The 24,982-nt window shown below is 37.0% G+C and overlaps 1 protein-coding gene across 1 annotated transcript in view; it reads right to left on the bottom strand.

Moving 5' to 3' along the window:
- The window catches only part of LOC107719642 (CUGBP Elav-like family member 5), a 229,164-nt gene that overhangs the window by 32,246 nt on the left and 171,936 nt on the right, over positions 1 to 24,982 (bottom strand). The window contains exons 5-7 of the mRNA XM_016527127.1: positions 18,142 to 18,270; positions 17,154 to 17,233; positions 3,981 to 4,154 (exon numbers count right to left, since the gene is read on the bottom strand). Coding sequence (XP_016382613.1) covers positions 3,981 to 4,154; positions 17,154 to 17,233; positions 18,142 to 18,270 — 383 coding nt within the window. The remainder of the gene's footprint in view (positions 1 to 3,980; positions 4,155 to 17,153; positions 17,234 to 18,141; positions 18,271 to 24,982) is intronic.

The following is a 24,982-nucleotide window of genomic DNA, read 5'->3' as shown; positions in this document are numbered from 1 at the left end:
TTTTTGCGATCAGTTTTTTAAAACTGGTAAACTCCTGTAAACTTTTCAGTCCAAGGATCCAGTAAACGAATGCCTTCAAACAGTAGCCTAAGTTCAAAACAGCTACAGAGAAAACCCGACCGGTTTCATTAGAGATTGCTTAGAGTCACGTCCAGAATGATTCTTTTCAGCGTGTTTTGGCTTAAAAGCACGAGTGTTTTATAATGGACACGCTGCTGAAGCCTGAAGGTGTTTTTTAGATTCCGAATGGATCCGTATAGTAGCCTGTACAGTCAGGTCAAGGCAGTAGGTTTAGTGATCTTTTGGCGTCTCCTTGTGGTCCTGTTATCGCAGCTTGACTAGTACTTAATTGTATTAAAAATGCTCTAAACAATTTTATTATAATTTTTTTTTTGCACTATATAGTATAGCCTATACATAAATTGTAAAAGGTATGGAGGGAGTAGGGGGGTTACTATTTGCCCGTCACTGTATGCCATGGGAGACAGTCAGTAAAACATAGGAGTAAAGCTGCACAATTCTGGATAAAATAACACAGCCCATTAAAAAAATGGGGGCATAAATTAAGAGTATACCCACTTCTCCAGGCACCACTACACCACTGAACGAGGGGTGAGATTGTATATTTCTATATAATACATCAATCTTGTTGCCTATTTCTAGATGCTCCATTAGAAAGAGTGCTTTCAAGCAATGCATAAAAACTATAAAAAGATGTATAAAAACACTTTTCGAATAGCCAACACTGTTATATTTCTCAACAACAGGGGGCAATGTAGGTCAATAGCAGAACGGGTGCCCCCCTCCTCAGCGCCCTCTTCCTAAAAATACCCAGACAAACATTCCCCTCATTAATGTTGGCTTCAGAACATTCTGAAGTGCTTTCAAGCAATTTGTGCGTCATATTAATCTAATGCACCGTCTCTGGTGATTGGCGTCAAGTTAAAGAGATCTCTCTGGCTTTCCATCAACAGCCGCGCTTTTATTCATCTTCCAAAAAAAGAGAGAGAGAAAAAAGAAAAGTTGAAAATGAAGATGGCTCCACTCAGAAAATGGAAAAAGATCAAACACGAGGCAGCGGGAGAAAAAGACAGATAAAAGATGTTCGGCTTGTATTGACAAGAGCGTCTGAAAGAAAATTAATGTTTCTCGCTTTCATCGCGTGTTTATGTCACACCCCTCCATCCCACTCCAGAAACGAGGACAAGGCCGCATCGGATATTTCCAACATCTTCATGTACTACTGAATGATAAGCTGTTTGTCAGATTTAGGAGTTAGATGTACCTTTTTAAAAAACGCATCTGTCTTTTGGCACGATGTTGTCAGCACTATTACCCCTCCAATTTGCGCTCAGATGCCCCCCTCCTCTGCTCTGACTAAAATCCAATTTACTGGCTGTCAGCTCAACTCAGTAATCCTCTGCACAGCTGTGTTTGTGGAAAGAGCCTCTTAATTTGCTCGTCCTCCACATTTCTAAATGTACCATTGCCATATCTGAAGCGAAACGTTAGCTTAATGTGGTTTGTTGCCTGTTTATGAAGGCGCAATGAATGCCTATTGGAGACCCTTTCAGGTTCTGCTCAGCTGAGGAGGTGAGTAAACAGTAGAATATAGGAAATGCTAGTGGAGTTAACAAGCTTGCTGCTATGCTAGTTCATTGCTAGGTGGTTGCTATGGTGTTCTGGGTGTTTGCTGAATGGCTACTTACTAGCCCAGGTTGAAGAGCCACAAAAAAAAAAAAAAAAATTGTCTATCGATAACTATATTAGCGTCCACACCAGCGGACGATATCGTATTTATTCTGAGCGCACGCCCATCTGCCGCTTTAAATTCTCAAGCTAGTTGTAGCAGGATTGATTCTGATTGGCTGTCAATGTTTTTATCATTCATCAGCAGGAAAAAATCGTTCTGAAAGTGATTCCAACTATATTGTTTCTCTGTGCCTTTATCGTTATAGCTGCGGTGTGGACTCTGCTATTCTATAATACTGAGAACGATTTTTAGAACTATATCTATCGTTTTAGTTATTGTCCTTGGTGTGAACAGGCCTTAATGCTAACTATAAGCCTACTAACATAAAGGTTCTACGTTAGGGTTTAGCATTTGTTTCAGCATTATGTAGGTAATATGCACTGTGATTGACATGACCAATAATTTATTTATTTTTTTTTTTTAAATAACGTGACAGTTGCCTTTGTAAATGCACTGTTTTATTGGCCACCAGGTGAAAATTGAAAAGCAATTGCTTTGAAAAGTCAAATCTAACCTCTACTGAACAAGCTGCACAATTTAAGGTAGGATATAATTTGTTAAACTTCGTGCTAGTATTTAACACTTAGCATTAGTCGTTTGTTCAGAGTAAATATATAAACTTTGCAGAAAATCACGTATTGGGGGAAAAGATGCTCGGGAATCTTTAAAAGGCCCATTCATTTTTTATTTTTTTTCTGGTTATGTAGACAGTGTCATCCCTGCATTATACTGACGCCTAGTGGTGTGGAAGCATTACACAAAACGTTGCAACTGTAAAAAATGTCTTTGTCAGTGTTTCTATTGTTAACTAAAACTATTACAAATTTTGCTATTAAATATTTTTCTGTAATTGAAACAAAGAGGAAATAAACTGTAAATATTTAGATGAAAAATGTAAAAAAAAAACGTAAATAAGTTTACACTGAAGTACTACAATTGCTAACACTTAAAGCTAGAAATGAAAAAAACTAATAAAAATGAAAAAGCACACAAAATCACTATTAAATTATTCAAATTAAAGTTAACTCAAAATATTAATAAATACTGTAACAGCACATAAATAATACTCAAAATAATAATAATACATAAAAAACACTGGTATATACAGACATGATTAATGTATTCAATAATCAATAGTGTTCAATAATAATCGATTTAGGATTGCATTATAGTGGCTGGTCATGTGATCTTAATTTGGTGGCTCTCATGAGGTGACAAGCACCACGTAAAATAAAACAGCTTCATTATATGCACATATAACTTTTTTTTAAATTATATTAATTTCTTCATGTGTAAAACTTCTAAATGGGGGAAAAAAATGTGAGTGCCCCTTTAAATATGTTTCTGTATCTGGTTTAAAATAACAATACCCTTGACTAGTTCAGTCAAAAACAGTAATCTTAACAAGCAAAAAAGATGACCTAATAAAAAGTCGCAAACTTCGCCACATGCTGCATGCAATATAAAGCAGTTGGTTTCGGCATGTGTGGGTTGTGGCTCGGGCTAGAACAGTGAATTATAGAAACGGTGTCATTGCCACCGAGCACACACTGCACCATCTCTGACACTGGAGATAAAAGTCACTGCCAACCTGTGGGAGCCACAGCAACCACCCTGCCTGCCTTCCCGCACGCCGCTCTCGGACCATTTGCATTTCCTGCGGACGCTCCGCATCTCATGAATGCTAATGAGGGCATATTTTTCCTGCGTACTAGCCCGGCAGTTACTGCGGGATTGTCCGTATACGCACATCTTCCGCTGTCCCCCGCACGTCTGTGATATGAAAATGAGTGTGAATGATAAGCCTCCAGGGGCCAGGTCGACTCCAACAATTAATCCTGGCATTTACGAGAAATATTCGCCTATGCCTATCAGTACATGAATATATGTATATCTATCTACTCCATATGGAGGAACTAACTAGAAACTAACTGTTTTGTAGTATCTCTCCCCAAAACTGAACCAAGATGTCCCTCATGAATGAATATTAGGTACCGACTGAACCTCTCGACTGCCTTTCAACCTCCCCTGTACCGAAGCATCCGATGCAAGCTATTAATAACCAGGTGAAGATTTTCCTATGGAATATTCTGAGTCACTCTGGGCACGTGAGCGAGGGTGTGTGGGCATGCAGGGATGGGGAGGGTATGTGGGCGGCAATGAGATCATCAAAACGTGTCGAGCCCAGAGTCGCCCTAGTGCCCCAGCGGGGAGGAAGGGTACTCACCGCGTGCGCGTAGGTGCTGTAGGTGCTGAAGGGCAGGGCGATGGCAGGGTTGAAGATGCCAAACTGGCCCACCATCTGTTGCATGCGGCGGATGGTGCGCTCCTTGTCCGTGTCGGCAAACTTGACCACCAGGCTGGACGATGCGCCCTGAGGGAGGAGAGAATCGGAGCCAGTCTGAGGAGAGAGGGCAGGCTGCGTTTAACATCCCGCTTTGCAAGCGAGACTGTCAACCACCACAGGAAACACAATACAATATGTACATGATTTAAACATCTGAGCTCTTCGATGCCGGGTGGATTATGATTGTCAATGTTTTTAGCATTTAAAATTGTTCTGAAAATGATTCCAACAATTTAATTCCTTATTGTTATAGTTGTGGTGTGGACATTACTATTCTCATAAAATTAGAAAGATTATCAAAACTTTATAGTTATAGCCATTGTCCTTAGTGTAAACAGCCCTGAAAGAACTGTCATGTTCTTTCAAACCTGTAAGACTCCATGGAACACAAATTAACACAAATGAATATCCCTAATGACCGAAAAAGGCACAAAATAACCATCAAATATAAATAAATTGATAGACAGACAGACAAATAAATAGAAAATACATACAAACTGGTTAATACAACTTGCATGCTATATTTCAAGGTTTTCTGAAGCCATTTGATAACTTTGTGTAAGGAACAGACGAGAGTAGAGATGCTTGAACAAGTCATTCTTTTGTGAAGGATTCCTTCTTTTGACTTCGATCTTTTCATGGAATCCAGTTCACAAAACCAGCCTGAAAGATTCATTCATCAGTTGGACTGATCCAATTCTCAAGTTCAACTCACTGATTCAATGATCTGGTTGTAGCTCACTGGAAATTTTGGACTGTCAAATCACATCATATATACCATATAACTTGAAATATGAGTCGAATGAATTACATTTATGATGCTTTTGTAGACTTTTTAAAGTTCCAGTTCCCTTTCATTGTATGCAAAAGAGCATTTCAGACTCTCCTTATTTGTGTTCAACAGAAGACAGTATGCCACCCAGGTTTGGAACAACATGAGAGTGAATAAAATGACTGAATTGTTATTTTGGCGTGAACTGTCCCTTTAAGAAAGATCAAAACCTTAAAGTGCTCCTATTATGCCATTTCGAATATTGCCTTTCATGCAGTGTGTAATGTACCAGTATGTGAATGTAAACAATCTGCAAAGTTGGCTCCACTGAATCACAACCTGTAAGTAAGATAAATAATAGATGTTTATATTTTCTATAGAGCGTTCAAAATAAGTAACTATGGTAATGGGCATATTGTTTCCAACATACGCTGCACGTGGTAGACCAATCACAACAGACTGGGCCATCTGACCAATCAGAGAAGAGTAGGCTCATGGAAAGGAGGGATTTAGAGAGACTGAATCTTAGAGCTGCTTTGAATGAATCGTTTGAGAATTGCTGGGAAATTAGGTTATATTAAATGCATATTTTGAGGAAACGAAAGCGTTTTTTGACCTTGCATGCATGTAAACCTATTGTAGGAGACTCCCAAAACAATATTAGAAACCTACAAAAATAGCATAATAGGGGCAACTTTAAAGGGGTCCTATTATGCTTTTTCAATTTTTTTATTTTAGTCAGTGTGTAGTGTGTATTTTTGGGCATAAATCTGGGTCTGAATCCGGCTCAAATTTATATGACAATATTGACGCCATCCTTAACTAAACAGAGCAGACGGAACTTGCTGCTTTGGCAAGGGGCGGGGCAGTACTGAAACACCGTCTAAGCTGTTCGCCAATCACAACGCACTGGGACAGCTAACCAATCACATCACATTTCGTTTTTCGGAAGGCGTGCCTTCATCAAACCTGGAACTAATCGAGCCGTTTGTGCCAGGCTGGGGAGAAAGGTATTATAATAATGTAAATTATGTAAAAAAAATAATGCTTTTTTCGAACTACCAAGCATGAGAGCATGTTCTAGTACACCCCCAAAACAAATTCAAGACATTGTAAAAGAGCATAATAGGACCCCTTTAAGTTCCTATGTGAATGGCATATGTGAATCTACCATGACTTTTTCACTCCAACTTTGCACCAAACACAAGGTGGTTGGATGCATCTTAAAAATAACAACAAAACTTTTTCCCCAAGAAGAAGAAGAAAATATAGAAAGTATTATGAGTTACTACAAACTCTCAACATCAAACCTCAGGCAATCAAACAAATACATCTACAAAACTGCTAGTGGCATCAGTAGATTGACATGAGCCTTGGCAGCTTGACCATTACGCAACAAAATCTATTTCAGATTTCGCTACTTGATAGGTTATGATATTGCACCCGAAATATCAAACGGATTAAATGAAGAACGTGGGTTTGAGATTGACAAGGCCACCAATGATCATGGTCTGACCTTGGATGTGTGGGTTTCTAAGTCTGGCTCACTCATTCTCTCCCATACCGTGGTAGTGAAACACCTGCCACGAGAGCCGCGCTCACATTCATTATGAATCTCTCAATGATTCGATGCTACACTTGACCTTTATCAGCCTACAACATCCCCTGTTCCAGCACTATACTGTCCGAATAAAAAAAGACAAAAAAAAAAAACTACAGAATCGATTTCGGCAAAAAGGCCAAAATATGACTGTGATCTGATGGTAGAGAAAGGTTGTGCATCAGCCAAGATAAGAGGCTAGCTGAAATTGACGTGAAAATGTCGATAAGCACCCACACTATGGGGGGAATATCAGGTGAGGCCACAAGCCAAGTCTGCAGAGTGGAAAGGGGACTGTGTTTTAGGTCCACAACGGGTGGGTCTTGTCCCAAAATGGGTTGTAGGTCTACATCTAAGCAGGGGAAAAAATGATGCTAAATGGCAGCATAAAGCAACTAATCATATATTTGTGCATAATTTGGGCAGAACACAATGTGCTTTGTGCAGTGAATTATTCACTTCAAGAGGCATTTAGTCACTGAACATATACCAATAAACACATTATAAGGTTTGATTTTTATGGAATTACATTTGTGTCAATAAAAATGAACGTAACTTTATAAAACTGACCGTAACTTTTCCAGAAACTATCAAAAATATGCCATTACGAAAGAAGAAAAACACTTCTGAAAAACACAGAAAATGTATGATGCAAAAATGTAAAATGCTCTTCAAATATACTTAATTCTTTGTTAACAATTTTCAAAGATTTGTTTTTGCAAATCGTGGATTTTGAATGCGTTGCCACAGATTTCGTTTACATTTAGCAAATTTTCATTCACTATTTTGGCACAAACCTCTCATGAGGGCGGGCTTAACAGCAGCCTACTTTGATTGACTAGTGAGATTTTTGATGGACAACGCGAATATTGGAAAGCTGTTGCGCCGTGTTATCTAACGGTGGGTCTTGTCCCAAAATGGGTTGTAGGTCTACATCTAAGCAGGGGAAAAAATGATGCTAAATGGCAGCATAAAGCAACTAATCATATATTTGTGCATAATTTGGGCAGAACACAATGTGCTTTGTGCAGTGAATTATTCACTTCAAGAGGCATTTAGTCACTGAACATATACCAATAAACACATTATAAGGTTTGATTTTTATGGAATTACATTTGTGTCAATAAAAATGAACGTAACTTTATAAAACTGACCGTAACTTTTCCAGAAACTATCAAAAATATGCCATTACGAAAGAAGAAAAACACTTCTGAAAAACACAGAAAATGTATGATGCAAAAATGTAAAATGCTCTTCAAATATACTTAATTCTTTGTTAACAATTTTCAAAGATTTGTTTTTGCAAATCGTGGATTTTGAATGCGTTGCCACAGATTTCGTTTACATTTAGCAAATTTTCATTCACTATTTTGGCACAAACCTCTCATGAGGGCGGGCTTAACAGCAGCCTACTTTGATTGACTAGTGAGATTTTTGATGGACAACGCGAATATTGGAAAGCTGTTGCGCCGTGTTATCTAACTTTTACAAACAAAACTAGTAAGTCTGATTCATATGAAATATTTTTTGTGTGATCAAGTGTTTTAACCAATAAATATCTCTTGGGTTACATTTATATGCATTTATTTTCAACACATCTGTACCACATTTAAAAAAGAACCCACCTATATTTTTTCCTTCCCAAACAATGGCAATAATTTTGTAATATTTTTTTTTTAATTTGCGAAGCGTAAGCGATATCTGTGGCAACGCATTCAAAATCCACGATTTGCGAAAATGAATCTTTGAAATTTGTTAACAAACAATTAAGTATATTTGAAGAGCATGTTACATTTTTTTGCGACTGAGTTCTTTTTTTTAATTTTCAGTGTTTTTCTTCTTTCGTAATGGCATATTTTTGATAGTTTCTGGAAAAGTTACGTTCAGTTTTATAAAGTTACGTTCATTTTTATTGACACAAATGTAATTCCAGATTTTCAGGACATTTTTATTTAAAAGTATTTATTTATTTATTTTTAATTAATGACTGAACTATAAGTCAGTGTGATTATAACATATGTAAAAAAACATCACATATTTTTGAAAAAAAAACAAAAAAAACCTTAATTTCAGAATGAAGTCATTTTCAGAATGAAAAACATTGGGTCAAAAGAGATCCCATGCATGCCTCCCATGAAGCAGTTTATTTTATTTATATACTGCTATAGTATTTATTACTATTTTTTATGTTTTTAGTTTTCATTTAAATTTTATTTAAAGTTCTAGTAATTTTATTGTGCTTTTGTAATTTTTATTAATATATATATATATATATATATATATTTCTACATAGCTAGATAGCTTTCTACTTTATACTGCAAGTATACTGATACATAATTTTCAAATACTTTTTACTTTAAATCAAATGTTCTAATTTACATCTGAACAGGTTGATACCAATTAAAACTCTTTATCAAAGAACGTTTCAAAAAGCCTATGGTGAATGAAAAAAATAAAATAAAATAAAATCCGGAACCAAGGCTGTTGAAAAAATGGGTGGTCACTATTGTTCTCTGTATTGTTGTCGGAATGCTTAGAGAGGGCCGAGTACAAAGCAATCAGTTTGCACATCCAAGCTCGACAACTCTGGCTCTAGGCATAAAGCACTCATGTAGGCGTTTGAAGGGGTTGCCAAAAAAACAACGAAGAACAGTCACTGGGGAAGATAAATGTAGATTTTTTTTTTCGATTTCACTCTGTTTGAACCTTCATGCCCTTAGCCTTTTCAGAACTGTTTTATTGTATTGTTTCCTCAACTGCTTAGTTAGGATATCATTACCAAAGGCACTATCAGTGCATTCAGTCACTGTTCATTAGTTGTGCTGCACGACTAAACATAATGGACTTTTGCAGGTCAAAAGAAGTACCACAAAATGCCCAAGTGTAAGACAGCACAAAGCTGCAATCTTCAAAAAAAAAAAAAGGCCTTATCTTGTATCCCTTCAGGGGTTTTTTATCACCAAAGTAGTTAAAATGATTTCTGGGTAAAACCTCAAGGGAGTTACAGACATCTGTGGACTGGAATAAAAACATTTGGTGTTTACAAAATATTGTTGAGATACGCTAAAAGTTTGATGTTGGACGCATTGGGACCTGCAGCATCTTTTTTCCATTGATTAAAGTGATAGTTCGGCCAAAAACGACAATTTAGTTATCATTTACTCACCCTCATGTTGTTCCAAACCTCTACAACTTTCGTTTCTTCTGTGGAACTCAAAAGAAGATATTTTTTCAGAATGTCCAAGCTGCTCTTTTCCATACAATGAAAGGGAATGGTGACCACAATTTTCTCCCGCAAATTTTAATGCAAATTTCAGTCTGTTTTTCACACAAACTTATTGTATGAATCCTGAAGATTTCACTAAAATAAAATAAATAAATACAATAAAATAGTGTAGGATTTACATTTAAACAATTTTCACTCAGATATTGTCAATTTCACAAATAATTACAAAGAAATAATGAATTAAAAATGTAATTATATGTAAAATTTTGAAATAGAAAAACTGAAATGGTATATATATATATATATATATATATATATATATATTGTACTCTGATAATCTTTGTTTTATTTACAACTTAAAAAGATTATTTTCTATAGTGTTGGAATATAGAGCATAAGTCATTTTGACTGTTTCTTTGATGTTTTTATAGTGCTTAATTGTACTTTTTGGAGCACGACAGCCTTGGTCACCTTACTACGGAAGCCCGTTTCTACAGAATAAAAAAACAAAGACTTTTTATCTCAGAATTACAAATCTGAATAATGAACTCTGAAAACCTCTGAATCCTGAGATAAACATCAGAATTGCAAGATATAACTTGGAATTTACTTCTAAGTTCTGAGTTTACATCGTGCAATTCAGACTTTACTCTGATTTATTTATTTTTTTTGGTTGTCTGAATTATGAGATAAAAATTTGCAGTTACCTTTTTAAATGCTTTTATTGGTGGCAAAAACGGGCTTCCATACCATCCACTTTTATTAAAGATAACTTTTTTGTGTTCCCTAGAAGAAAGTAGGAGTAAATGATTAAAGAACATTCATTTTTGGGTTGAACTATCCCTTTAACTTCTTGAACTCGTAGTATTAAGTTGTATGCAGACTGTCGGCCTACGCTGGTATTTTAATCTTAACCTCAAATGCGATTATCTGCAGTGCTCAGAGTATTTATTGAAAACCTAGACGTTCTGCACACCACCTTGAGCTATTATGAAGGAGAACAAAATATTTACTGTGGGTTATGAAAGTTCTTGGCGAAGCTAATAAAAGAAGAAATTCAATGTTCCTTTAGTCCTAAGTTTTCAGAATTCTCAGAATGTGGTGAAGGTATTTGTCCAATCTTTTCTTGACTGTTTGCTTGCTTCAGCTCGGAGACATCTGGCGAATATCAGGGCCGAGGGCTTGTTGGTCCAGCAAAATATAGGCTATGCATTTGTAAGAGAAAGTGATAGAGAGAGAGGGAAGAAAAGGGAGAGAGAGAGAAAGAGTGGTGGTTGATCTGTGAAGTAAAACTCTCATTAAATTTTAAGCCGCCAAGCACCCGGAGGAATTCCCATAGGTCCAGGACCCAGCGAAATGGATTCAGGAGAGAGAGTAAAACTGTGGGAATAAAAAGTGCAGCTGTTCTACAGAGGAAAAAGAGGAGGAAAATGAGGCCCTGGAATCAAAGTGAGGGCTGCATCTTTACGGGAAGCTGCGGCGCAGGGGGCACCTCGGTGCTTTCCCCGATTCTTGAGGTTTCTGTGGGAACGTGGACCATGAAGGCACTAACTAAGCCATACATCTGATGTAACTCTAACTCTACACATCTGTCTCTGTGCATTAACTGTGAATAAGATAATAGAAATGGATTATCTTGCACAAAGAGCAGCTGAGCCTGTTGCTGCTTCTATATATAATATAATTTATCAAGAATATGTACATTTATATATTCTGATTTCAAAACTAAAGAGAAATATAGAGTGAAAAAAAATCGATTGACTATTTAGAATCAGGTATTCCAAGAAATAACTAGAATTTTATATTGCTAATACTTCAGTTAAGACTGTTTTATTTTTATAAATATTTTTAATGCATGCAAACCTTTGGGTCAATGCTTTTTAATCAATCCATTTTCAAACAAAATTGTGAAAATACACAAAAAAATAGAATGTATAAAATGTGTATATTAAAATATTAAAAATGACTTAGAATTTGTAGTATTATAGCTATACATCTGAATATATAAATGTAAATAAGAATATGCAGTTATTAATTTATTTCAAGTTATTAATATATTTCAAATATAAATATGTATAAAGTATAACATTTAAATATATAAATCTAAAAAATATAGTAGTAAACTATAGAATATATAGTTCTAAATCCAAATATATAATAATAAATCTTGTAATATATATTTAGATATATTCTAAAACTATATATTGAGGATTATTGAATATGTATATACATAGTGTATGTATTCCAAATATAACTATATACAAGTAGCTAATATTTCAAATAAGACAATAAGAGATATTATATAAAAATGCATGTAAACCGCTAGCATCACGTTTGAGCTCAGGCTGTGCACAGCCAAACATTACGGTCTGACCACGGCTGCAATTTTGGGCCAGTATTTCTCCTGTAGTTGTTGCTCAGATATCCACACAGTCATGAGGAAATGAAAATTCAGCTGAACGCATTGCCAATCAACCATAGACAGTGGCAATCGGTCGGTGGCGCAAACTCTAAACCAAGGAGATTGTAATATCAGATAGCAGCGGCAGTTTCATTTTCCTGTATTTGTTGAAATACGCACAATCCCTGGCGTATACATTCGGGTGGAAATGAGACGGAAGTGGAGAGGCTAGAGTTCCTTGACCCCTCCCAACCTTCCCCGGGCGTAATTTCGTCCCTGGTCTTCCGTAGTACAAGGCCTTCCTGAAGTCTGGCAATTTGCTTTACCGCACAACGGTGTAAATTTTTAATTGCCCCACATCCGAAGCACGGGGGGGAGGGCACAGGGGCCGGCCGTGCCTGGAATAAAGCACATGTCAAAACCCTTCTTCAAACCTGCGTGCTCTGATTTGATGTGTGTAGATATGCTCTTCGTATTTGTGTATTGTTCAGATAGGAAACATGCAAACGCATTCAGCCTGAGCTTCTGGAGCTGGAAAATTAGATCAGAGTATGTAGCTGTGACCTCATGGCTATGCTAGCAAGAGAAATGGACAGAAAAAAGGGGCAAACGTAGAAAGGAGGCAGCGTGTGCATACATGCATGCATATGTGTGCATGAAGATAATGCACTGACTGCCATGAGCTGGGGGGATTTGAGCCGAATATAAGATTGGACCGACTATAAGCATCGAGCAGTTCTGCAATAAGTCCAGTTTCTTGCTGCCCACGAGCACTTCATTAGCAGACTGCTTTATGCATGCGTATTCAAAATAAACTAGCACTTGTTTCTTCACTGGACTCCTTACTGTAGTAACTATAAGCTGCGATTGGTTCTTGGAGAGCGAACTGAGATTGTGAGAGGCTGGTTGGTGTATTTGTGCAACCCAATAAAGAAACAAATAATAATCTTTCGCACGTTTGTGAGTTTTGCTCTTAAACAGCCACAAATGTGACGTGAAATTAAACATTTTGTCGGTTGTTTGGTTTCTATTTCTGTACACTAAAATCTCATCGGTCCAAAAAAAACGTTTCAAATGGCTGTATAGTAAACATAAAGTACATTTGGCTGTGATTTTGTTACCTGACGCAGCATTTTGTTTTCAATAAAAACAAAAAATAACATTAAAGATCACTTTTGTTGAGTTTCGTAACACTAAATCATCAAGCGGCTATTTTTTTTCTCCATGTTATTAAATTTTTTTCTTTTTATTTCTGTCACATTACACATCAATTTCCCACCTGCACTAAAATCTCATTTGTCAAAAACACAATTTGAGTTACATATTTGACTAAAAAGATTGACTATATTAAACATCAAACTTGTTGAAATTTTATTTTGCACAGTTTTTAACTTTCATTAATTACGAAATTTGCTTTTGTTAACTTTCCCAAATCAGGCGCAACACAAAGCAAGTGATAAAGCCTATTTTTCTATTTTATTTCAAGTTTTGGGTTTCTATTTTTGTCGTGTCAGCCTCATCCACAGTGAAATTGCATTGTTATAACTTTTTTTTCAAATAGCTGTATATTAAATCTCAAATATTTTCTTATTGGTTATTTAGTTTAGCAATGTACTTTTAGTCTGGACAAACAAATGACTTCACTCTGTAAACTAATCATGTCACACTTTCTTCTGCCATGTTTTTATTAGAATCCCCTCACGCATTGTAGCCCCGCCCACACTGAAATCTCATTACTCTTGTTTTTCATAAATTAAACATCAAAAATGTTCTGATTGGTTGTCATTTTGATTAGCATTGTGCATAAGTCCAGGCAAACAAATCACTTAACACTGTAAATGTGTTGCATCACACCTATTTCTGACACAATTTCTATTCCAATCACCTCATGCAACATAGCTCCACCCACAGTGAAATTGCATTAGCCTAAAGTCATCAATTAAACATCAAAAATTGGTTGTTATTTTGATTAGCATTGTAGTCTTAGTCTGGTCAAACAAATAACTTGACGCTGTAAATTTGTTGGATAACATCTATTTCTGATGCAATTTCTATTTGCTAACATTCTTCCAAACATCTCCTTTTGTGTTCCAACACAATGAAGCTCCGCCTACAGTGACATTTTATTAGTCTAAAGTCTTGTTTTTCCATTAATTAAACACCAAATATGTTCTGATTGGTTGTCATTTTGTTCGGTATTGTACTTCAGTCCAGACAAATAAATTACTTGTCGAATCACACCTACTTATGTTTTTTATTCCAATCACTTCACACAATGTAGAAGTCCTATTTGTCATAAATTAAAGGGGTCATATGATGCGAGTGTTACAAGCACTTGGTGCATAAAGAAGATCTGTAAAGTTGCAAAGACTAAAGTCTCAAATCCAAAGAGATATTCTTTATAAAAGTTAAGAGTCAACCACGCCTACCTAAAATGCCTCGTTCTAACACGCCCCCTCATGTCAACGTCACGATTTGCATAACGCCGCCCAAATGTTTACGCAAAGAAAGAAGGCGCAATTATTCTCGCTGTAAGTATTGTTGCAGCCGCCATGTCGTGAAGACGCTGTGTGTTTCGTTGTGAAAGCGAAACTACTTTGTTTGGCCTTCCAAAAGAGGACGATATCCGCTTCGTCATGCCTGGAGCTGATCCGTGCTGGTCGCTGAGGAAATACATCAACTTCGCGTTGTGAATCGCCGGATCGGCTTTCACCGTGGACAAAGCGGAGTCCAGCTCGGGGTCGTCACATGTGGTTGCCACAAGCCTGCCGGCCACTTCTTCGTCAAATCCGCCGGCCGTGCCGTTCTCAAGCCCGCCCGCCTCCGCTCACTCTAGGCCGGCCGTGTATTGTATAATACACAACATAATGTTCTTTTTAGCAACGTCATATGACCCCTTTAAAGATCAAATATGTTCTGACTGGTTGCCATTTTGTCACTTCGCTTTTGCTTTGATGGCAGAAAAAAAGTGTATCACTTATAAAAATATATATTTGTCATATCGTGTCTGGTGCTAGTGTTACTTTAATAACTGTGAACTGCTGGCGGCCCGAGGGCGTGAGAGGCTGGTGGGTGTTCAGCAAATTCGCCATTGCTTCTTTTGAAGAGTTTGCAGATGGATGAGTGCTTCATCAAGCTCTGCCTTGAGAAGAACTCCATTATCTCGGCTAAACATCTCACTTTGGCACCTGGGAGCCGCACGAGTCGTGACCCCTCCCTCTACAACTTCAGACTCGAGAGAATGGAGGCCGGTAAGGTTTTCCATAATCAATTTACCTACCGAGATGACTATAAACCTTTTCCAACCCTCCCCCATTAGCTTCCTCCACTCTTCCCCTGTCTCTCCACCTCTCTCTTTCTACTTTTCTATCTCGCGTTCCTTCCTGCTTTCTCTCTTTTTCTCTCCTCCACTCCCACCTCAGTACATGCCAATGAATAATTCACCAGTCAATGTGGTGAAAGGTGAGGTAAACAAGTCTATTGCCTAATGTCCCGGGAGGATGGAGGGAAGGAGAGAGGAGAGAGAGAGAGAGAGGAAAGGATGTCTGAGCGCATGTGTGAGGTGAAGATTTCAGGACTGTGGTTTACATTTCAATGTCCCTGAATCATTTGCACCTCGGTTGACCCTAAAGGTTATACAGAGAGCGGATCACAACACAGATCCATCTCTTTATGCTTCTTCTCTGCGCATTTCTTTCTCTTAAAGGGATAGTTCAAATAAAAATGATTTACATGCATTTTTTAATGAATAAAACGACTAGAACATTCTTCAAAACATCTCCTTTTGTGTTCCACAGAAGAAACAAAGTCATACAGGTTTGGAATCACACTGCGGCGAATAGCAAATGATGACAGGTTTTTTCGTTTCTGGGTCAACTGTTTCTTTAAAAATGTCACTGTGTTGTGAAAAATGAAAAAAAAAAAAAACTCAAATGCATTTTGACAGTTCATAGCTCGTCTATATCCAACCGGAGTCTTTTAGCAAATAAAACAGCAGCGTGTGACTACTTCTGAGAGCCGAACTATGCGTGTGTGACTGAATAGCTGTGTGATTCAGACAGACTGTGCTAAATAGCCGGCTTTTTATGGCTCAGCGTCCAGTCCTCGAGATTGAAATGGCCGACGTGCTGATATGCTGGCAATGCAGCTATTCAACAAAACAATATGGCCAAATATGCAGTTCGTAAGTTGAAGTGACTGATTTGTTCTTATTTGTTTGGAATCAAGTTGATTGCCTGGTTCACTACTACTACCACTAAAAAAAAAAAAACTTCTGCTTATTATTTGTTTATATTTGAAAAACCTTTGTCTGGCAAGAATTCATGTGGTTCGACCAACAAAACAAACAAACAAACAATACAAAAACATTGTTGGTCACACCGCATGACTTCGATTGGGCAAACAATGTATAAATGTTACATATATACATCCCTGCAATTTCACTAATAATTATTTGCTACATATTTCTTTTTACGCCTTAATAACAAGATTAGTTCAGGTTGTAAATTGTCATGTGGTGCAACTCCCCAACAAAAATAATGATATTTATGAATTAATAATTCATGATATTTGATTAAAAAAAATACTATACTTTAGAAAATATATTCAAAAACATAAAAACCTATGTATTCAAGATGTAAGAAATGTTTTTACTTTTTACATTTTATGACATTTTAAATAAATATAAGCTTTAAAATGTAAAAAAAAACGTATTTTAAAATTTTTCAAAAGTAAAAAAACTTTTTTGTTTGAAGAAACCACATGAAACCTAAAGAATACCAAGAATGCATTTCTAAGAACTAAAGACAAGATAAAAAAATAAAAAAAAAGATTAAAGGATTTTGACCCTTATAATAATATAGTGACCCTAGAATGTACAGAATATACAGATGAATGAAAGTCATTGCAACCTGATTGCAGGAGGAACATCAAAGTAGAAAGAAAGTACAAAGAAAAAATGCAACACTGAAAATAAGAGGTTTTCTCTCTCTGTGTGTGTGTGTGTGTGTTTGTGTGTGTGTGTGTGTGTGTGTTATAGAGGAGTGTGTACTCACTGGCATGGTTTGACTGCCGTGCAGGGCGCTGATTGCAGACTGAGCTTCAGCGTGTGTGGAGAACTTTACAAAGGCGCAGCCTGATAGAAAAAAGACACACACACAAAGGCACACAAAAGCTTTAACCACAGTGTAGAGAAGCACATTAAAACACTGGAGAGGCAGAAAGCCCTCCAACGGTAAGCAAGCGGCTCCTCTAGAGACTGTACTGATGTGAAAAGCGTGCTATTTACTGCCACATGCTCATCTATGCAAACAAAACACCAAATACAGGATAATTGATATCTTTTTAAACACCGCCACAGATATTCATCACGAGGATTCAAACCCATTTGAGATTCAAGAGCAGTCGTGTTGCAAGCCGTTGAAGAAGCTGTCAAAATATTAAGGATAGGTCTTAATGTGCCTTATACAAGCGTAACATGTTTTATACAGTTTTTATTTAAGAATTAAGCACATTTTTGGCAGAAACAGGGTTTGAAATAAAACACATTAAGAGCTAAATTAAATGTAGTTTTCTTGTCTCATCATACAGGGAGTGTTTTGACATCTATTCTTCTCTTCCATAAGACAGGATATATTCAGAGATCCACCCCCTAAGTAGCAGAAAATAATCCTACAGCAGTTTTCGTAAAACTTGCACTCCCACAGTGCTTTTCCAAATGCCAGGCTGTATTAGCGTCTTACAGTGTCCCTAAAGCCTCGGTGGGCAAACAATGGAGTCTATAAAAAGTTGAATGCCCAAATATGTGGTTTTTCTCCGTCTCTTAAGAGCCTTCAATGTTGAACGAGCGACAACTCAGAACAAACTGTTGGTTCTTGGACAGCATAAAATGTCAACATTAAATTTTAACATTATATTTAACAATACGCAAAGAGAAAAAAACGTTGAAAAAAACGTTGGGAGGGGTTTGATATTATCTTCCGGAAATGATTGGATTTCATGCTGACTGATAATAGTGTCATATATAAAAATTGACAATTTCACCTTTACTATTTCCATCCGGACCTCTTAGCACAGTACACTCCTCGATGACTCCATAGGGTTCGAAAAGACGGTACACGTCCTCCTCCGTCTGCTGTTTGTTCAGCATCCCCACGAACAGCTTCCTGTCTTCTGAAGCAAAGAAAAACAGAGCGAATGGAATGACTGGTGTAACCTCTCACCTCCCAATTACCCACATACATTACTATTGTAAGCACAGCCCAAATACTATTCAGACATTTGGTCCTTGGCCAGCATGGGCAAAAAGGGACTGCTTTTGCTTGGCCCATTTAGCATGTGGAATGAAGACGCAGCAGTAATTGTTCCCCGTGCCAAGTCTGTTCATTTTAATTTGGGGGATAATTGGGTTCAACCCCATGTTGGAAATGGTGGGTAGGCCTGAGGTGATAGCACTAAGCTGTCGTGCTTAGAGGCCTGGTTTAATAGGAAGAAGTACACTGCGAAGAGATGCCGCTTTCTACGAAATTTCTGGAGGGTGTAGATAGACTGAGAGCGCCGCTACCGCTGGCCTGGAATTCAAACAAATGTGAGCTGTATTTGTCCCGTTCTGTGTTTAGTTTATGGTAATTGGGTGTAGATAATACAGATAACACTTTCTTTGACTGAGCTGAAATCTTGAATGTTATATAAATATGATTCTCACAAATTATAAAGGGCACTTTGCCAGGTGATACTGGCCAAATCATTTCAAAGCCTGACGACTTTTGCGAGAGAATCACCGTGGCATATTCTATTGAATATTATAAGGGTTATAAGCATCATGCCTATTCACATTTATTATCATTTACCATTAAAAACCAAGATAATTGAATGAATGAATGATAATCATAACCAGTTATAATTAGTCATAAATATTTCCCTTTTTGAGTTGAAAAACCCTACAATAGATAGATAGATTTTTGCTCTGTCAACAAATGTATTTCCAAAGTAAGATAAACAGAGAACACACAGTGGCATTTTGTCCCTGAATGAAGCAGTGTTTGGAACGAATCGGCTGACTAAATGATTCAGTGATTCATTCCTAAGGAACACTTGGTTCTGTTGCTGAATGAATCAGTGTGTTTGAACGAATCGGCTGATGAAATGATTTAATGTCTCACTTGTTCTGCTCCTAAATGTATCCGTGCTCGACTAACTAAATGATTCAATATTTTGTTCATAAATAGAGATACTTCTCGCTACTCAACAGAAAGAATCCCTAAAATTAAGGCAAGACACCCCAGGTGAATAAAGTAAAAGATTTAGTAGATATCACCGTACTTACCCATTTGATTGATTACATTAAGAATTGCATTGTGTTTTTTGTTTTGTTTTTTGTAGAACCATAAAGTTTGGTTAATGTAAGTGCACTGCAAACAAAGTGGAGATTTATGGCTTAGAAAAAAAAACTCATTTTGATAAAACAGCCTTTAAAGATATGAAATGTAATTTAATTCTACAGACGCAAATAGATAAAGTGCAATAAAACACTTAACACTTAAAAGTGTATGTTTTCTTTACACCAATCTGAAATAACATTATGAAAAGCCGAAATCTCAAAACTGACCAATGAATTATGAAACACTGAATTATTTTTTGTTCGTTTTTCCTTTCCTCCAAAAACCAAGGTTGGGAAAAAAATGAAGTGAAGGGTCTTGCAGCTTCAACAGATTAAGTGCAAGCCAACTAAACCTACAACTTTATCATTGCATTGATCTTTTTGAATATATGTCAATGGGATGGCTGTGTCTATTGAGTCTCCCTCAGTCCTCGGATGCCACGATGACTCAGACATGCACGTATTGATATTCCTTGATTCGCTCTGGAACCTGGCCGGCTCCGTGTCTCGCCACGGTCGTGACGCGCTCTAAAATAATCACGAGTGTCAGCAAGTTGTCTGGGCCCCGTGCGTTCTTTATCATTTGTGGCAGGATCAGAGGGTATGTATCAAAATAGAGGCGATGCATTGTGACATCTGTCACGTTACATCGGAGAGCATTTATCTGCAAAAAAAGAAGGCCCTGAACTGGAAAATAAAAGGGCAGGACGGGTCTTCGACAATGCCTGAGGGGGATCTTGCAATCCGGAGGTGGGCCGGTAATGTTCCTGGACGAATTCGCATAGATGTGGCCTTGAGGTCTCGCCGTGCTTCTTGTGATGTCTCAGCTCAGGGAAACGGGTGATGGGACTCTGTTCAGGCTGGATTAATGTACGAAGCTGACCTGTATGAATTTAATACCGCGTGTGCTTCACCTCAATATTTATGCCACAAGCGCTGCTGTGGTAGCATGCTTTAAAATACACCCTTGCGGCTGTCTGACGGCTGACAGCTGAATGGAATGATACTTATAGGGCAGAAAGAGTGTAACAGTAACACACACTGTAAATCAGATTATTGCGTGGAGACAATGCAGGGGATATAACTTCAAGGAATATGAATATGAATGTAATTTCAAACATGTATGACTTTTTGTGAAAAAAAAGACTGTGCTGGACGATCTTGTCCACGCAGTTACAATAAATGAACACTGGAAGCTTCAAGCTCTCAAAAATGACAAAAGCAGCATGAAACGATCATAAATGTGATCAAAAATTTAAGTTGCTATTCATTCAAAAAATCTTGACATCTGCACTATATTGTGGTCAATCGCAAGAAAAGTATTCAAACTTTTCATTCAATCACAAAACTGGTCTGAACGATTTGTGAACAAATTCTTTTGAGTCAAATCTTTTAATTAAACCACAAAATGACTTGATTTGTAAACAATTAGTTTTTTTGCACCAAATCCTTTAATTGAATCACAAAACTGGTCTTAATGAGTCACATCTATTTATTGAACCATAAAATGGCCTGACTGAATGAATCAAATCTTTTCATTCAATCACAAAACCCGTCTGAATGATTTGTCTGATTTGTCAACAATCCATTCTTCCGAGTCAAATCTTTTCACTGAATCGCAGAACTGGCCTAATATTTTTTGTCCAATTTGTAAACAAATCATTCTTTTGAGTCAGGTCTTTTCATTGAATCACAAAAACAGCATGAACGGTTTGTCTAATTTGTAAACAAATCCTTCTTTTGAGTCAATTTTTTTTAAATGAATCAAAAATCCTCTAAATCTTCAGATATTTTATTTAGCACTTTAGCTGTACTCCTGTTTTTCCATGATTCAATAAGGTGCAAAAGCTCCAAGCGATTTATAAAATAAATCAGCCAGAGAATGTTTTCATCACTCTTTCTGACAGGGATGAGGGATAAAGCATCACCACAGGGCCGCCGTAAAAAATAAAAACAGACGCGGTTACTGACATTACACATTAAGAGAAAAGAAAACCACACACACATTTCTTTCTAAAACACACACGATCCATTATAGAAAATATTGGAATACAATACAGACTGCATTACATTATACTACATATAAAGGAATGTATGAAATAGCATCACAATCTTGCGTTATTCAACTTTCTCGGTTTACTCAGATGACAAAAGCTCATGAGAATCGACTGCAGTCAATAATGCAGTTGCAGTCCATAAATAAGCAAGCAAAGTGAGTTTATCAACAGCATGACCACAACAGATTCATTAAAAAGCATCGGACTAAAGAACACATGCTGTAGAGTATCTTATTTATTTGAAATATAATGTGCACTTTGATAGACTGTTCAATCACTACAGTATCATTAGGGTGCTTCTCATCGCACGTTTAATTGATTAGCGCTCTTGATATTTGCATACTTTACTCCCCCGTGTCCTTCACACCGGGTCCGGCCCCACCAGCTGTGATGCTGCCTCAAAAAATGACTCCTATCAAGCTTCATCAACTTCAGCGGCTGGAAAGAGTTTGGTTTAATACATCACAAATTAAGCCGCACAACGACAAGGGGAAAACAAGATTGCTAGCTCCACGTCTAAGGGAATTTATGTCCTTGTGATATGACTGAGAACAAGTTCTTATTTGTTTAATATCATGACTGATATTTGTTATCTTTATTATAGGAGGGATGCTGCTAGACTGCAGAGTCAAAGCTATTAGGCATTGACTATAACCGGGTGTTTATTTGCAAATATCTCATACATTAAGTAAAGAGGATAGAACAGCCCGGGGGAGTACAAACTTTTTAGCTTAGGAATAATTAGCTTTGCAAAAAATTAAAATATTACATAGAAAATGTGTTTACTAAAATAACACTGATATCTATCTATCTATCTATACATTTTCATTTTTAATTTTTGTTTAACTTTAGTCTTAATTTTAGCAAGTTTATCATGTATCTTATATATTATACAGTGCGTGTATTTAATTATTAAATATGAAATAATACATACATATGAATAAAATCAAAGTGGCAAAATCAAAAAAAAAAATTTTTTTTAAAAATCTAATTTAATCTTTTTTTTTTTTTTAATGCAGTTTATTTTTTCTTACTGTTAAAAACTATGGCTGTCAATTGAATAAAATAATCACAATTAATCTCCTTCCATTTGCTCTCTAGCACCCTGTTTTCGGCCCTATGAGGGTCCCACAGATCCCCAGTTTGTAAACCCCTAGTATATTCCATATACAGAGGCCCAAAAAATTAACTGGACACTTGAGGCCCACCTAAACTACAAAAACAATTATTATATTTCACAAAAATTAATTATATAGATACTAATCATCCTGAATAAAAGATATGAACGCTACACTGACAACAGGTTATTATCCTAAGGCAAATGATCTTCCGCTAAACCCTAAAAGCGATAAGCCTGGTGCTGAATTGCAATTGCGTTTTTACAATGTGGATCCCAGTTGTTGTTTTGTCCACAAAAAGCATCCGCGGAGGCTCTCTAAACATGCAAACGGTGTCCTGGCTCGCAGGAGCAGATCCTGCAGCCTCCGATAAGCCGGGATGAGTGCGGGAGGTGAGAGGTCGAGTTTGTAAATCATTGTCCTGAGAGAGCCGGACGATAGTGAATCATCACTTTTGGCGCTCTTTTGCTTTCGTGCAGGAAAGAGGGCCTGTGGAAGTTGCCGTGACAACCGGCTGTCAATCAAGCTTAAATGGGGCTGGTCGAAAAGCGGAGGGTCATTCCTTAATCTGCTGTCGGGTGCGCAGTGTAAATTCCATTGTCTGAGGCGGCGATAAGGAGAAATGATGAACAATATAAGCATCTTGATAAAAAGCAACATACGAATGAACAAACACATTAACGGAGAATTACCGGGTGGGCGATTATTCAGCCGGAGAGTGAGCAAACCAAGAGAAAAGTGTTCAGGTTTACCGTGCAGATAAGTGATGCAAACAGATAGGATAGGCTGAGATAGATTTTGCTGCCATTTCCACTTGGCAGACCAGAATCGAGTCTTTGAAAGCGGTGCGCGGCCCCCACACTAATTAAAAACAACACAACAATTACCGCATGTATCAAAACACAACCTCAACAAACAGACAGAGAGGGTTAAAGTAATTAACCTACAGAACAAGCCCGGTAGATTTTGATCCAATTCATTATATATAACATATCTTGTTTTGTACGAACGCTGATGGAGTATCCGCATCCGTCGGGACCTCGATCTGGCAGCGATGATCGGGGCCTTCGAGGTCTTTTGGCTGCTGTCAAACTTGAGACGCATTTTCTCAGCTCTAGGAGTTTTACCTCCCGTGAGTTAATCTGAAACAATCAGCATCGGATTAGTTCATCAAGGGTTTGGCCAAATAGATTAATCTACATACAGCCACAGACGTTTGGCAGTTTCTATCAAACAGACGGGCATCAAAATTTGATCAAGGAAAGTAAAAAAGAAGTCAACAACTTCATTTCCATAACATCGTGTGCCAGAGTTACATAAACCTAAAGCGTTTATGTAACTTTGGCACACAAAACATTGCAAAGAGTTTGTTTATGCCGCCAAGCAGGCCTGCTCGTACAGTTTATTACAAAGTTGACCTAATAGTTTTTTTTTTTAAAGTCTAAAGAGTTTTTTTCCTTCATGTAAATGTAAATGACATCATTTTATATATAGGGGCTAGTTGTCACATAGGATTTTGCCACAAGGTTTTCATTTTTATACTTCAGTTCTAAGGTTTAAAGGGGTCATATGATGCGATTAAAATTTTTCCTTTCTCTTTGGAGTGTTACGTTTGAGAGAGGCGGGGCATAGAGGACCTACAATAATGTACAGTATTTGAAAAATAATGTGTTTTTTGAACATTAAAGCATGTCAGCATATTCTGTTACATCAAATACACAAAATAATGATCTTTAAAATAGCATCATATGACCCCTTTAAGTCAAAAGTCCGATTACAAAAGTGTTGTAAATGTTAAACGGTATTTAGAAATCTAATTTAATATATATCAACTATATAATATAATTTGAATGTATAACGTTACAATATTGAATTTTTTAATTGATGTTTCATTAATTGTTTTATGTACTGTAATCGTTTTAATAATAGGTGTTGTGACAAATTACCCCATAAAGTGTGACAACATGCCCCGATATATATATATAAATATTTTTATTTGTTTATTTATTTTATTAAAGGGGTTATGTGATGCTTTTTTAAAGATCATTATTTTGTGTATTTGGTCTAACAGAATATGTTGACATGCTTTAATGTTAAAAAAACACATTATTTTTCAAATACTGTACATTTTTGTAGGTCCTCTATGCCCCGCCTCTCTCAAACGCTTAGTTTTCTACAAAGCCCCCTCCTTTGACAAGCGCAGTCTGCTCTGATTGGCCAACTGACCCAGTGCATTGTGATTGGCCGAACACCGCAAGCACTCGTCGGAAATGTCACGTCCCTTACCATAATCGCGAGCGTCAGCTTTCAAAATAAATGTAAAGACAGAG

The sequence above is a fragment of the Sinocyclocheilus rhinocerous genome, unplaced genomic scaffold (assembly GCF_001515625.1).
Source record: "Sinocyclocheilus rhinocerous isolate Xijiao unplaced genomic scaffold, SAMN03320098_v1.1 scaffold1294, whole genome shotgun sequence".
NCBI lineage: Eukaryota > Metazoa > Chordata > Actinopteri > Cypriniformes > Cyprinidae > Sinocyclocheilus > Sinocyclocheilus rhinocerous.
Note: the sequence above shows the minus strand (reverse complement) of the source record. Positions and strands in the feature narration are given on the sequence as shown.